This window comes from Procambarus clarkii, chromosome 11, assembly GCF_040958095.1.
Source record: "Procambarus clarkii isolate CNS0578487 chromosome 11, FALCON_Pclarkii_2.0, whole genome shotgun sequence".
NCBI classification, from domain to species: domain Eukaryota; kingdom Metazoa; phylum Arthropoda; class Malacostraca; order Decapoda; family Cambaridae; genus Procambarus; species Procambarus clarkii.
This window is the reverse complement of record NC_091160.1, coordinates 16,821,979-16,839,190: the sequence shown is the minus strand read 5'-3', so window position 1 is coordinate 16,839,190 and position 17,212 is coordinate 16,821,979. Positions and strand designations below refer to the sequence as shown.

The 17,212-nt window shown below is 41.9% G+C and overlaps 1 protein-coding gene across 1 annotated transcript in view; it reads left to right on the top strand.

Moving 5' to 3' along the window:
- LOC123758542 (uveal autoantigen with coiled-coil domains and ankyrin repeats) overlaps nt 1-17,212 on the top strand; it is a 196,957-nt gene that overhangs the window by 67,544 nt on the left and 112,201 nt on the right. Inside the window, exons 7-8 of the mRNA XM_069322922.1 lie at nt 1,550-1,633; nt 7,611-7,742. Coding sequence (XP_069179023.1) covers nt 1,550-1,633; nt 7,611-7,742 — 216 coding nt within the window. The remainder of the gene's footprint in view (nt 1-1,549; nt 1,634-7,610; nt 7,743-17,212) is intronic.

The window sequence follows — 17,212 nt, the reverse complement described above, 5'->3', positions numbered from 1 at the left end:
GCAGGGGATCGTATTCCAGGGACCATAGGATTAAGGACTTGCCCGAAACGCTACGCGTACTAGTGGCTGTACAAGAATGTAACAACTCTTGTATATATCTAAAAAAAAAAAAAAAAAAAAAATTATGCAAGTATGACATGTTTATTGCTATTCTAAAATCAATAAATGAACTTATGAAAAAACGCCTGATACAAATTTTGTAGACATTAATTTTACATATAAGGTATACGTTTCATGTAAATTGAATAGAAAATGAAAGAGTTATTTGAACGATTATGTTACTTGAAAATAAATAAGAAAATAATAAAGTCTAAGGTGCTGCCATCTGTGGCTGAGGTTGACATCAACCAATTTTCTCCAAAATTGGCACCCTTACAGATAGGCTTATGTGCAGTCAGGTGTATAAGTTTCATGCAAGTCGTCCGATAAAAAAAAATTGAAAAGAAAATATATATATCAATTTTTTTAACTTAATTTTTCTTCTAATAAAACTAATTATAATATTTTTTAATATATGCTATTGTGATAGCTGAGAGTCATAGACATGATATCAGTTGACACTTGTGTTTGATAATCATGTTTGACCATTTTGGAATAATTATGACACCTACTTCAATATTTTTTTCTCCCTTCATATTTATGCTACGATGCTGAGACTTGGACCAGATGAAACACTTTTCATATACAACTAGTCAAAAAAATTTGATTGAAATCAAACTGGTTTCCATTTAATGCATTTTTTTGGAAATCTGGAGCTAATGCCCCCTTAAAAATTTTAATCATTGCTTAACTGATATGTATGTGTGATTATAAGCCTATGTTACCAAGTACAGAAAAAGCTTACCTTGTTTTGATTGGTTAATTTTATGTTGTCTTGATAGATATGAATAATGCCCACCATTTTCTTATAATATTTATTAGGAGGACAAGATGTAATACTTGACTCTCACCTATGATCCGTTAATTTTATTACGTAGAGCTTACTTAACAATTTTCTCAACATACAAGGTCACTATGCAATCACCTGTAACTATAAATGTTCTTTTAATTGGCACATAAATAAGCTTCATTAAATTTTTATTTATTTATCCTATGAGAATTCTTCATTGTATCACAAAAAAATTTTTAAACTGTAATTTCTACTTATTATGAGAATTGGAGAAGCAATTAAGAGAATTAAAAGTCGTTCTCCACCTCCCATTGGTGCATGTTGGAAATGTCATTCAACTATACTTATAGATACGACTAAAATGGGCCTAAATTTTTCAGTTAGGCTTTGGAAAGGCTACTATGAAACATTGAGTTCTTTTATTGTGTTTGCTCAAATTGTGTCCGTTTTTGGTTCTTGCAGCTTCCTCCACCTACAGCTCTCTCCTCCTACAGCTCCTGCGTTTACTCAGCTTCTTGCCTCCTGGTGTCCTGCAGCTTCCGTTCTCACACTGCCGGACTCTAGACAGTTACCCTCCTCTGGATCACCCTCCCAGTCCTCGTTAGGTTTTTGGCTACTTACAAGACAAGTATCCACCTAATATATAATTTCTACACGCAGGGTACATATGCTGAAGACCTTGAAAGGAAAAACTCAGAAATCTCCAAATTTCAAGAACAACTTCGTCGGTTGGAATATGAGAAGGTAAGAGCCACTTGCTTGGAGTCGCTACACTGACAGGTGGGTTCCATTGTTGTATATGTATTCTGTGCTTCGAATGTAGTGTAACGGAAATATACATTAACTTCATAGAAATTAAATTGTTTAAAATATTAATTGCACATCGCAAGAATTTTTTCATTATTTGTTACATTATAGCAGTGTAAAATATATCTGGAAGTCTGGGAATTAATTGTTACAAGAAAGCCATCTCTGGGAAGTATTCCGCTCTACAACACCTACAACTATATATATGCCAGTAAAGCCCCATAGATTTATATAATAATAATTATATCAACCTAAGGGGCATAACTGGCATATGTATTATTAATTATTAAAATATAAAAAGTTTATTAAATGTATTTAAGTAATTCCTTAACCCTCAATGTGCATAACAGCCCTGTTGAGGCGAGCAAGAGGCAATGAAAAAAGCACATGTACTCACTCTCAGAGGCTCACCGAGAAAATTTTTCCTTTTAGCATCAAAGCTGAATATAACCTCTCTTTAGCATCTCTGAATGTAACTGACATTGTAACCAGCATCTTGTGGTCGTGTACCACCATCACTGTACCTGAGGTGAGCAAGCTAATCAATGCTGGCATAAACCTGTACTTAATTCCTGTGATAAGTCCTTACTTCACTCCTGTGATAATCCTTATTTCACTCCTGTGATAATCCTTACTTCACTCCTGTGATAATCCTTACTTCACTCCTGTGATAATCCTTACTTCACTCCTGTGATAATCCTTATTTCACTCCTGTGATAATCCTTATTTCACTCCAGTGATAATCCTTACTTCACTCCTGTGATAATCCTTACTTCACTCCTGTGATAATCCTTACTTCACTCCTGTGATATGTCCTTACTTCACTCCTGTGATAAGTCCTTACTTCACTCCTGTGATAAGTCCTTATTTCCCTTCTGTAATAAGTCCTTACTTCACTCCTATGATAAGTCCGTGCTTCACTCCAGTGATCAGTCCTTGCTTCACTCCAGTGATCAGTCCTTACTTCACTCCTGTGAAAAGTCTTTACTTCACTCCTGTGATAAGTCCTTACTTCACTCGTGTGATAAGTCCTTACTTCACTCATGTGAAAAGTCCTTACTTCACTTACTTGCAACCATATCAGGACGGCCAGCCAGACCATTTGCACTCTAATTTGTAGAGATGGCAACATCATATTAACTTCAAGTCAGAAGATAGCATAGACAATTACAACAGGATAAATTGACTGGAACTCATAATAAATTACATCATGACAAATATGTCTGACGTTTTACAAAACAACAACTAATCAGAGCCAAAACGACGGTAAGGATAATGCACAATGAGCTGATAAAATGATGTTTTCTGTGAGCGTGCAAGCAGATCCTGCAGTTGAACGAAGAATATCGGCCGGTATCTATGCATCCTGGAGGCAAGCTAAACTACCAACATTTTAGAAGAAACCATTTACAATTCCTCTTCCTAAGCTGAAGGAACCTATCAATTATAGACCCATTTCATTAACACTATACATAGTAAAACAGCAGAAAGAAAGGTCCTTAATCGGTTACTGTGAGGACTGGAGACCTGTATAATCGCATATATGAGGAGATAGTGCATAAGCGCTTCACTCGAGGAGTAGGTACCACCACTGCTGATCAACATTACTAGGAGCAGTTCACTGAAGGTCGGATATATGTCTACAAAGTAATCGAAGACAATGAAAATTGACTGCAACACAGGCACCTATGCGTTCAAGACATTATACTTCTGTAGATTACAACAATATGGAAATATTCTAAAGTGACATTCAACAAACAAATTGCGTATCTGGATAAATGTAACAGCATTAATGGAAACACTCAAGACTCAAGGTTGCTGAATACATATCAATTGGATGACAGTTCATGTACGAATACCTAGGCATGACATTGTAGATGAATCTGCAAAATTTGCAATTAAGAGTAAGAATGTAGACATTTACATACCAAAGAGCACAGTTTAAGAAAATAGAGTTATTAGAGATAAAGCAATGGAAAAGATGTAGTGACCATAATGCAACAGCTACAACGTAAGGATCTGCAGGTGTGTACTGTGGCGTGTTTGGTGGAGCCTAGAGTATGCAAGGTGTGGCAGTCCTCTAGTGCTGCAGCACTCTCACACTCCTCTCGGGTCTTACTCCCCCTCCCTCGGTGCCACAGTCCACCCAGGGGGAGCACCTTAGTCGCCCATGTGGTTAGAGTTCCCTGAAACTGGCCTTGCCCCCGTGACAAGTATGGTAAGGCAACCGCTCTCATGTCTTCCTCCAAAGTGCCCTTAGACACGAAGAAACTAAGCTTCTCTCGGCCGGCTTCACCGCCACAAAATAACACAGCTTTAGGACGCCAATCTGACCTGTACTACCCTGAGGCCAGATAAGTTTGTCTTGTCACAGTGGTATGTAATAGTCCAATCCGATACTTATTCCATATTGTTTGGTGTTGAATAAACCTCAGACAAACATACAGAGAAATGAAGAAAGAGAGGAAGTAAATACCATATTAAAATTATTCACGGGTTACTATAATTAAAGCTATACAGCAAAGGCCTGAAAATATCTCACTTATTTTATAGATGCAACACTGCAAAAGTCAGTAATGATATGGAAACACTCCATCAGTTTCAGTAGATTAATATATAAGGCTATCCTTTTCTCACTAACCGTTTTCTAGAACATTAGGCCACTTGAAACTAACTTAATTAATATAAGTACTCCTTATCTCCACATGAATAATGAATAGATAAACTAGAGTCTGTCTTAAATGAACTAACGTAGAATTTCACTCCATGTCCGGCCTTAAAAAAAAAAATAGGTCATTTCTCCTCACATTATTTCTCGTCTCGTCCCATTTCCTAATAACTAGGGGGTTATCTTGAGATGATTTCGGGTTTTTTTTAGGGTCCCCGCGGCCCGGTCCTCGACCAGGCCTCCAGCCCCAGGAAGCAGCCCGTGACAGCTGACTAACACCCAGGTACCTATTTTACTGCTAGGTAACAGGGGCATAGGGTGAAAGAAACTCTGCCCAGTGTTTCTCGCCGGCTCCTGGGATAGAACCCAGGACCACAGGATCACAAGTCCAGCGTGCTGTCCGCACGGCCGACCGGCTCCATTAATAAGGTAATAGAAGAGGGCAAATTTATCTACCTTATTTATCGAGCCTAGATGATGTAGTCTCCGCAGAAGGTAGTGGCAAAGTGTTGCTCACTCCCGGACAGGGTTACCAGATCCGAATAGCTGAAAGTAGTGAGCTGGTGGTCTAAAAGTAACGAATTTGTAATAAGAGCATCCAAATTTTTTGTTCAGTGACTGATTCGGTTGTCAAAGTAATATATTTTAAAACATAGAGTACACTACACGATTTTACTGGTTTTATTAATATTATCTCTGCGTATATATATATATATATATATATATATATATATATATATATATATATATATATATATATATATATATATATATATATATATATATATATATATATATATATATATCCGAAGTTTATATATATATATAAATCCGAATATATATATATTAGTCAGTCTGGTGTTGACAAAGGCTTTAACAAAGCCGAAACGTTCACCTCATTTCATATTTCTCTGTGGATTTTCCGCATATATATATATATATATATATACGCAGAGATAATATTAATAAAACCAGTAAAATCGTGTAGTGAACTCTATGTTTTGTACTCTATGTTTATATATATATATATATATATATATATATATATATATATATATATATATATATATATATATATATTTTCTGGTTTAGGGCTTCTATCCCTCTAACTATTTTCTTAGCATCAGGGCTTAATTGGAATAGGAGTTCTCCAAAACTCATTTTCGTACTTTTAAGGTGAAGAAAAGAAGTGATTTACTATAGAGTGTATTACACTTATTTGTATAATTTGCACGACGTTTCGAACCTCCATGGTTCATTCTCAAGTGAACAGATCTTACAATACTAGTTGATTTTATACCCGCATTAGGTCAGGTGATAATACAATGAAGTTGAAAAACATGGGGGGATACATAAGGGATAAACATATGGGCTGCAGAAGGCTTATTGGCCCATACGAGGCATCTCCTATCTAAACACAAAGATTAATCCAGTGTAATTGGCCTGTTATGTTGGACATTGTCTTCTGTGTTGGCATCGATATGTTCTAGTCTTGTCCTTACTCTCATGGTGGGTAGAGTAAATAGTTCCGTGATTTGGGTGTTCATGGTAGGTCGCTCTATTCTTATGTGAATTGCCTCAAGAATTTGTAATCATCTTGAATCTTGGGTTTTGTCTATTATGCAAGTATTCTTGTTCAACATTTCTCTTGTTAGAGTAATGTCATGGGCTTGTCTCATGTGATTCCTAGGGGCACCAGATTGAAGATGGCATGTCAAACGCCTCGTCAGCTTGGTCGACGTCATACCTATGTACTTACATTGAAGGTTACATCCTTCGTGGGGGCAAGTGTACATGTATACAACGCTTGACTGCTGTAGAGGGTTCTCCGTCGGCTTCGGGCTGTTTTTGATAAGGAGTTCGGAAGTCTTCTTGGTTTTGTAGAATATTATCAGGTTTATGTTTTGGTTAGGAGTAGTGCTTTTTACTCCTTTTCGGATTATTTCTTTCATTATTCTTTCCACTTTTATATGTTCACTGTGCATGGTTGATTTGTAATATAATTTTATTGGGGGTGTTGTGGTTTCTGTTCTAGGTTCTGAATTATACCAACGGTCCAAGTGTCTTCTTATAGCAGCGTTTGTTTCCGCGTTGCTATATCCGTTGTTCACCAATACCTGAGTTACTCTTTCAAACTCTCTACTCACGTTGCTCCATTCAGAGCAGTGGGTAAGCGCTCGACGAATACAAGCATTGAGAACACTGGCTTTGTATCTTTGGGGGCACTCACTTCTACCGTTCAGGCATAATCCTATGTAACATAAGACCTGAAGTACACTAACACCATATTAATCTTCGATACACATGTGATGGTGATATGGACTTACAGATTCCATATGTAAAGAGGAAATATCAGCATTGTGGAGAAATGACAAACAGACCAATGGAACATTATCTACGCAGTGAAAAGTTACAAACCAAATAACATTACCAAGATTTAACAAAGCAGATGTTAAACACATTGAATATAACCTTACTGATGCCAAACAAGTCATAAACTGAAAAAGTGAAAGAGTTCTTAGTGGGAGAGCCAGAAGCTTATTGCATATGCAGGAATGTCCATCAAAAAACATATTATGCAGCGTAGAGACGAATACAACTATTTACTGGTGTCCAAGGCACTTCATGTAGCAGAGAATATACATGAAACTAATTTAATAATCATCAAAGTTTGAGAGACTCGCTGATAGGAGCCAGTTTCTGAGTGCACCAAGTAGAAGCTGTCACCAATATCTGAATGGTGCCACGGGGAGGGCATAACCCATTCATTGACATAAATGATCTCAAATGGATTCTTACTAAATTCTGATTTACGGATGTGGGGTGGGGGGTGGAGGGGGTGGGGATGAAGGGAATCTATCAGGGGAACGCGCCAAGTCATTAGGAGTACATAGCACTTGGAAGGTGTCAGGATAAGGATCTGGGAAGGAATGGGGGGTATAGGAAGGAATGGTGCTGGGAAGGTCGGCAAATGAACGCCGACCTGCATGAAGCGAGACCGTCGCTCTACCGTCCAGCCCAATTGGTTGGAGGCGGATTTACGGAAAAACCATCACTAGATAATATAAGTTCTCTCCAGGGTTGGTGTTTTTAAGTTATAAATGCCAATAAATTATTGTTTTTTAATCCCCCCAAATGCCTATTTTTACAAAGTGTGATATATGTAAATCTTAATTCAATACCCAAAAAGTAAATAAACTAATCATTTGAATGAAAATATAACAAGTTTTCAAAACATTTTCGCAGAGACATCTGGAAGATGTATTACGGGAGATGGAACTCAATCCACGTCCTCGCCAGCTGGACGTCAGCCTGAGCGAGACGCAGCATCAGCTCCAGATCATCACACTCCAGAATAAAGAATATAAGAAGATATTGGTACGTTAATATTTGTGTACAAAATAGAATTAATTATCGTGAGTACCATAGGATTCAGCAGGACGCGCTCAGTACAGAGACTGTCGAGGAAAAATATCACTCTTCTAATAATAATGTTATATTATTGCCACTCACACCATGCCACTCATCACTCGTTAACTTTACCTCTCCTTCCCTCACATAGAACATAGCCTTCCCTCACACTGACCCTAACCTTCCCTCACACTGACCCTCGCTTCCCCTCACACTGACCCTCGCCTTCCCTCACACTGACCCTCGCCTTCCCTCACACTGACCCTCACCTCCCCTCGCCTTCCCTCACACTGACCCTCGCCTTCCCTCACACTGACCCTCACCTCCCCTCACACTGACCCTCACCTCCCCTCACACTGACCCTCGTCTCCCCTCACACTGACCCTCGCCTTCCCTCACACTGACCCTCGCCTTCCCTCACACTGATCCTCACCTCCCCACACACTGACACTCACCTCCCCTCACACTGACCCTCGCCTCCCCACACACTGACCTCTCACACTGACCCTCACACTGACCCTCCCCTCCCCTCACTCAGACCCTCACTCAGACCCTCGCTTCTCCTCACTCAAACCCTCACTTCCCCTCACTCAGACCCTCACTTCCCCTCACTCAGACCCTCGCTTCTCCTCACTCAGACCCTCGCCTCTCCTCACACTGACTCACCACCTCTCACACTGATCCTCGCCTCCCCTCATACTGCCCCACGACTCCCCTCACACTGAACCCTCACCTCCTCTCATACTGACCCTTGCATCCCCTAACATTGACCCTCGCCTTCCCTCATGCTTGCACTCGAATCCCCTCACACTGACCCTCGCCTCCCCTCACACTGACTCTCGCCTCCCCTCACACTGACCCTCGACTCCCCTCACACTGAACCTCGCTTCACCTCACACTGATCCTCGAGTCCTCTCACACTGACCCTCGACTCCGCTCACACTGACCCTCGACTCCCCTCACACTGACTCTCGCCTCCCCTCACACTGACCCTTGACTCCAATCACTCTGTTCGCTCAACTCCCCTTATTCAGACCCTTTACTCCATTCACACTGACCTACGACTTCCCTCACTCTGACCCTCGACTCCCCTTACACAAACCCTCGACTCCCATCTTACTGACCCACTCCTCCCCTCACACTGACGCTAGCCTCCCCTCACACTGACCCTTACCTCTACTCACACTGATTCTCGACTCCCTTTACACTGACCCTCGACTCCCCTCACACAGACCTCTCGACTCCCCTCACACAGACCCTCGACTCCCCTCACACAGACCCTCGACTCCTCTCACTCTGACCCTCGACTCCCCTCACACTGATCCTCGCCTCCCCTCACACAGACCTTCGACTCCTTTAACACTGACCCTCGACTCCCCTCACAGTGACCCTCGACTCAGCACACACAGACCTTTGACTTCCCTCACACTGATCCTTGACTCCTCTCACACAGACCCTCGACTCTCTTCACGCTGATCCTTGACACCTCTCACACTGAACCTCGACTCCCCTCGTACAGACCCTCGACTCCCTTCACACAGACGCTCGACTCCCTTCTTTGAGGTTACTTTGATGTGATTACGGGGCTCAGCTACCCCGCAGCCCGGTCGTCGACCAGGCCTCCTGGTTGCTGGTCTGGTCAACCAGGCTGTTGGACGCGGCTGCTCGCATCCTGACGTATGAGTCTCAGCCTGGTTGATAAGGTATCCTTTGGAGATGTTTGTTAAGTTCTTTCTTGAACACTGTGAGGGGATTGCCAGTTATGTCCCTTATGTGTAGTGGAAGCGTGTTGAACAGTCTCGGGCCTCTGATGTTGATAGAGTTCTCTCTCAGAGTACCTGTTGCACCTCTGCTCTTCAACGGGGGTATTCTGCACATCCTGCCATGCCTTCTGGTCTCATGTGATGTTATTTCTGTGTGCAGGTTTGGGACCCGCACCTCTACTATTTTCCATGTGTAAATCCCGTCTGCGCTCAAGAGAATACAGGTTTAGGTACTTTAGTCGGTCCCAAAAGTTTAGATGTTTTACTGAGTGGATTCTAACAGTAAAGGATATCTACACGCTCTCCAGGTCAGCAATTTCTCCAGCTTTGAAAGGGACTGTCAAGACAGGGTCTTCCGACATGAGTACACCCAAATCCTTTACATTGCCTTTCCGTTCAATATTATGATTTGACTGAGTTTTGTACGTGGTTTCCATTTTTATATTTTCATTTTTTCCGAAGCGCATGAGCTGGAACTTATCCACGTTAAACACCATGTTATTTTCTGTAGCCCATAGAAAGACCTGATTTACATCTGATTGGAGGTTTGCCGTGTCCTCTATGTTGTCTACTCTCATAAAAATCCTAGTGTCATCTGCAAAGGATGATACAGTACTATAGGTTGTGTCCTTGTCTATGTCCGATATGAGGATGAGAAAAAGTACTGGAGCAAGCACAGTACCCTGGGGGACTGACGACTTTACGGTTGATGGGCTGGATTTTATTTTGTTGACTATTGCACATTGGGTTCTATTAGTCAGGAAAATGTAGATCACTCTGCCTATTTTTCCGGTAATTCCTTTTGAATGCATTTTATGTGCAATAATACTATGGCCACATTTGTCAAAGGCTTTTGACACCTCACACTGACCCTCGACTCCCATCACACTGACCCTTGACTTTCCTCACACTGACCCTCGACTCCCCTCACACTGACCCTCGACTCCCTTCACACTGACCCTTGACTTCCCTCACACAGACCTACGACTCCCCTCACACTAACCCTCGACTCCCTTCACACTGACCCTCGAGTCCCCTTGCACTAACCCTCCACACCCCTTACACTAACCCTTGATTCCCCTCACACTGATTCTCGTCTCTCGCCACACTGATCATCGAGTCCCCTCACTCTGACACTCGACTCCCCCCACACAGACCGTCGAGTCCCTCACACTGACCCTCGACTTCTCTCACACTGACCCTCGACTCCCCTCACACAGACTCTCGCCTCGCCTCACACTGACCCCTCGCCACCCCTCAAACTGACCCTCACCTCCCCTCACACTGCCCCTAACCTCCCATCACTCTGTTCCCTCGACTCCCCTTACCCAGACCCTCGACACCCCTTATTCAGACCCTTTACTCCATTCACACTGACCCACTCCTCCCCTCACACAGAATCTCGACTTCCTACACTGACCCTTGATTCCCCTCACACTGACCCTCGTCTTTCGTCACACTGACCCTCGACTCCCTTCACACTGTCTCTCGACTCCCTTCACACTGACCCTCGACTCCCTTCACACTGACCCTCGACTCCCTTCACACTGTCTCTCGACTCCCTTCACACTGACCCTCGACTCCCTTCACACTGACCCTCGACTCCCTTCACACTGACCCTCGACTCCCCTCACACTGACCCTCGACTCCTCTCACACTGACCCTCGACTCCCCTCACACTGACCCTCGACTCCTCTCACACTGACCCTCGACTCCCCTCACACTGACCCTCGACTCCCCTCACACTGACCCTCGACTCCTCTCACACAGACCCTCGACTCCCCTCACACTGACCCTCGACTCCTCTCGCACTGACCCTCGACTCCCCTCACACTGACCCTCGACTCCCCTCACACTGACCCTCGACTCCTCTCACACAGACCCTCGACTCCCCTCACACTGACCCTCGACTCCTCTCACACTGACCCTCGACTCCCCTCACACTGACCCTCGACTCCTCTCACACTGACCCTCGACTCCCCTCACACTGACCCTCGACTCCCCTCACACTGACCCTCGACTCCCCTCACACTGACCCTCGACTCCTCTCACACTGACCCTCGACTCCTCTCACACAGACCCTCGACTCCCCTCACACTGACCCTCGACTCCTCTCACACAGACCCTCGACTCCCCTCACACAGACCCTCGACTCCCCTCACACTGACCCTCGACTCCCCTCACACAGACCCTCGACTCCCCTCACACTGACCCTCGACTCCCCTCACACTGACCCTCGACTCCTCTCACACAGACCCTCGACTCCCCTCACACAGACCCTCGACTCCCCTCACACTGACCCTCGACTCCCCTCACACAGACCCTCGACTCCCCTCACACTGACCCTCGACTCCCCTCACACTGACCCTCGACTCCTCTCACACAGACCCTCGACTCCCTTCACAATGATCCTTGACTCCTCTCACACAGACCGTCGACTTCCTTCACTCTGACCCTCGACTTTCATCACACAGACCCTCGATTTCCTTCACACTGACCCTCGACTCACCTCATACATACCTTCGTCTCCCTTCACACTGACCCTCGACTCACTTCACACTGACCCTCGACTCCCCTCACATTGACCCTCGACTCTCTTTACACACAATTTCGACTCCCTCACTCTGATTCGCGACCCCTTCACACAGACCCTCGACTCTCCTCCCACTGATCCTTGACTCTTCTCACACAGACCCTCGACTCTCCTCCCACTGATCCTTTACTCTTCTCACACAGACCCTCGACTCCCTTCGAACACTCCCTTCCAACTATCACGTCCTGGCCCTAACTTCCCATCAACTAACACCTGTTAGCCGTTCCTACCCATCAACTATCACCTCCTAAGTAGTGGTAAATGTACCTACGAGGTATTTTAATTCTTTCGACAGCACCTCACAGCCCAGGGAGTGTGTTCATATATTGTCATCTGCTCCCTTGTGGCGTACAATAGTTTTCCACTGAGATTAAACAGCACCCTTCTGGAGCACTAGAATTTTCCGTGGAAATTAAACAGAAATTAAACTATTTACCTAGCAGTAAATAGGTACCTGGGAGTTAGTCAGCTGTCACGGGCTGCTTCCTGGGGGTGGAGGCCTGGTCGAAGGACCGGGCCGCGGGGACACTAAAGCCCCGAAATTATCTCAAGATAGCGCTCTTCTGTCATCCGCAATTTTCAATGACGTCATCAGTCAGCCTTCATCCTCCTTCAATTAGTCCGTTTTCAATGGTTACATATATAGTCCCATTTTCAATGATTGCGTGTTTAATCCCATTTTGCGTATATTCCAGTTTCTCAAAGATTGAATATTTTTAATCAAAAAATTGTATATTAAACATGAGAATAAAATTGTTGAAGGCTTTTTGGGACCATATAGTATCTCCTATTCATTTCCAGCCGTATTAAACCAAACATTAACTAGCACTAAAAAATAGAACAAAATTGCTGAATGTTTTTACATAAGAAGCAAGGAAATATCACAATGCTTCACACCCTTGTATTAGCCTATGTTTTTTCCTCAAAATTATAAACTTACCTAGTGTATTTGTTGTTGGTGGTGCTGTTTTAGATTTGTCCATGTAGCACAGACTATAGAGAGCCCATAATTGAGTTCGGTTATTCGCGATAACCTTGTTACTGTGATATTTGGGTAAAAGTTTTAATTGGAAGTTGTGTTTACTCGTTTTCTATTTCTTTTCTGCTTCTGCTTTAGCGCACTGGTTTTAGTCTTGTTTTAATAATATTATCTTGGTGATAAACATCCACTTTAATCATGTCACCCATATTAATCTGCAGAAGACCCTATTAACACCCCCTTTATATTCATTCATCCACTTGTACACCTCAATCATGTCACTCTATGCTTAACTTTATAATGGCTTATTTGTTCCAATTCTTTTAGTATGAGACTAACTAAAGTGTAAGAAGATTGTTGGAGGTTCAGTCAAAGATTACATATTTATATCTAATATTTTTTAATGTATAACCAAAGATAGTTTGTTGAGTAAAAGAATGAATGAAACCGTCTATTTCCTATTCATATCAATCAAACCTGATAACACTGAGCTCATACCGTCAAGTGTCACACTCGTTTGGCATTAACATCTTCAAGCTCCCCACAAGATCATGAGACAATGTGCATGAAAATCTTCAAGCTAGCATCAGACATATATTTTATACATTTGCAATTCTCAAAAACAACGTGTCCTGTAACACGGCTTTACAACCACTCATGGCGGTTCATTTTATCCTCACTCTCTGGTAATTCCTTCCACACTTTTATAATTTCCCCAAAACATCCTCACACGCCACAGATGTGCATCAATTATAATGTCGTTATTTAATCTTACAAATATATTTATCATGCAAATAAATATTTTTTATTTCATTTATGCAAAAAAAGATATACATATATATATATATATATATATATATATATATATATATATATATGTCGTACCTAGTAGCCAGAATGTACTTCTCAGCCTACTATGCAAGGCCCGATTTGCCTAATAAGCCAAGTTTTCCTTAATTAATATATTTTCTAAAAAAAATTTCTTATGAAATAATAAAGCTACCCATTTCATTATGTATAAGGTCAATTTTTTTTATTGGAGTTAAAATTAACGTAGATATATGACCGAACCTAACCAACCCTACCTAACCTAACCTAACGTATCTTTATAGGTTAGGTTAGGTTTGGTAGCCGAAAAGGTTAGGTTAGGTTAGGTTAGGTAGGTTAGGTAGTCGAAAAAACATTAATTCATAAAAACTTGGCTTATTAGGCAAATCGGGCCTTGCATAGTAGGCTGAGAAGTGCGTTCCGGCTACTAGGTACGACATATATATATATATATATATATATATATATATATATATATATATATATATATATATATATATATATATATATATATATATATATATATATATATATATATATATATATATATATATATATATTAGTATATTTTGGTAGCAGTCTTTCCTGTAGACATATATTATTAAATATGACCGAAAAAGTAAGATTAATAATTCTAACACGAATTTTCTCAATCTTTCGTACATTTCTTTTCACTGTTGGTGGTAATTCAAAAATCAATTCTAAAAAATTCATTTTTATTTCTAGTCTGACGCGACACTTGAGTGCATTTCGTAAAACTTATTACATTTTCAAAGACTTTAGTTTACACATACACAACTGAATAGAACTTACACATCTCCGATTTGTTTATATCTACATTTGAGTGAGGTGGATGGGGTGAGGTGGTATTAATAGGGTATTAATTTCATCAACACAAGACAGAACACGAAACAATGGGTATTGAATGGAAGTGATTGTAGAAAGCCTATTGGTCCATATTTCTTGATGCTTCTATATTGGAGCGGAGTCTTGAGGTGGGTAGAATATAGTTGTGCATTAGTTGGCTGTTGATTGCTGGTGTAGACTTTTTAATGTGTAGTGCCTCGCAAATGTCAAGCCGTCTGCTATCGCTGTATCTATCGATGATTTCTGTGTTGTTTACAAAGATTTCTCTGGCGATGGTTTGGTTGTGGGAAGAGATTATATGTTCCTTAATGGAGCCCTATTGCTTATGCATCGTTAAACGCCTAGAAAGAGATGTTGTTGTCTTGCCTATATACTGTTTTTTTTGGAGCTTACAGTCCCCAAGAGGGCATTTGAAGGCATAGACGACGTTGGTCTCTTTTAAAGCGTTCTGCTTTGTGTCTGGAGAGTTTCTCATGAGTAGGCTGGCCGTTTTTCTGGTTTTATAGTAAATCGTCAGTTGTATCCTCTGATTTTTGTCTGTAGGGATAACGTTTCTATTAACAATATCTTTCAGGACCCTTTCCTCCGTTTTATGAGCTGTGGAAAAGAAGTTCCGGTAAAATAGTCTAATAGGGGGTATAGGTGTTGTGTTAGTTGTCTCTTCAGAGGTTGCATGGCGTTTCACTTTCCTTCTTATGATGTCTTCGATGAAACCATTGGAGAAGCCGTTGTTGACTAGGACCTGCCTTACCCTACAGAGTTCTTCGTCGACTTGCTTCCATTCTGAGCTGTGGCTGAGAGCACGGTCGACATATGCGTTAACAACACTCCTCTTGTACCTGTCTGGGCAGTCGCTGTTGGCATTTAGGCACATTCCTATGTTCGTTTCCTTAGTGTAGACTGCAGTGTGGAAACCTCCGCTCTTTTCCATGACTGTTACATCTAGAAAGGGCAGCTTCCCATCCTTTTCCATCTCGTAAGTGAAACGCAGCACGGAACTCTGCTCAAACGCCTCCTTCAGCTCCTGCAGATGTCTGACATCAGGTACCTGTGTAAAAATGTCGTCAACATACCTGCAGTATATGGCCGGTTTCAAGTTCATGTCGACTAAGACTTTTTGCTCGATGGTACCCATGTAGAAGTTTGCAAACAGGACACGTAGGGGAGAACCCATGGCGACCCCATCTACTTGCTTATACATGTGCCCATCCGGGCCAAGAAGGGTGCCTCTTTACTACAAGCTTGGAGTAGTTTCCTTAGAGTATTCTCTGGTATGTCAAGAGGAGTACAGGCTGGATCACGATACACTCTGTCGGCTATCATCCCGATTGTCTCGTCCACAGGTACGTTGGTGAACAGTGATTCTACGTCCAACGAGGCTCTTATACCTGTGGCCCGTGTGCCCCGCAGTAAGCCAACAAATTCTTTTGGAGACTTCAGGCTGAAGGCGCAAGGAACATAAGGAGTCAGCAGGCCGTTGAGTCGCTTCGCCAGTCTGTACGTGGGTGTGGGTATCTGGCTAATGATTGGCCGAAGTGGGTTTCCAGGCTTGTGTGTCTTGACATTTCCATACGCATATCCAGGTTTATATTCCCCAATAATCTTTGGCAGGTGGAGTCCGGATTTCTTGGCGTTCACAGTTTCAATCAGTTTGTTGACCTTTGCTTTCAATTCGGCTGTAGTGTCCTTCATTACCCTTTGGAATTTAGTTTGGTCAGAGAGTATGAGGTTCACTTTCGCCAGATATTCGTCTTTTTTAAGAATGACGTATATTGGCGACTTGTCACCTCTCCTGACAACTATCTACTTGTTCTCACGAAGGCTTTTAGCTGCCGCTTTGAGCTCGGGGGACAGTATGGTACTTCTGTAATTGCCTCGATTCTTTCCTGCTTCCGCAATAAGTTCTGCTTGTAAGGTATCTTTGGTAGTGACCTTCTTTTGTGTCTCGAGGTCGAATATGTCGTCCAACAGAATTTCCAACTCCACTTTCCGGGCCATCTCACTCGGTCTATATATATATATCTCACTCGGTCTATATATATATATATATATATATATATATATATATATATATATATATATATATATATATATATATATATATATATATATATGTCGTACCTAGTAGCCAGAACGCACTTCTCTGCCTACTATGCAAGGCCCGGTTTGCCTAATAAGCCAAGTTTTACTGAATTAATATATTTTCTCTAATTTTTTTCTTATGAAATGATAAAGCTACCCATTTCATTATGTATGAGGTCAATTTTTTTTATTGGAGTTAAAATTAACGTAGATATATGACCGAACCTAACCAACCTTACCTAACCTAACCTAACCTATCTTTATAGCTTAGGTTAGGTTAGGTAGCCGAAAAAGTTATGTTAGGTTAGGTTAGGTAGGTTAGGTA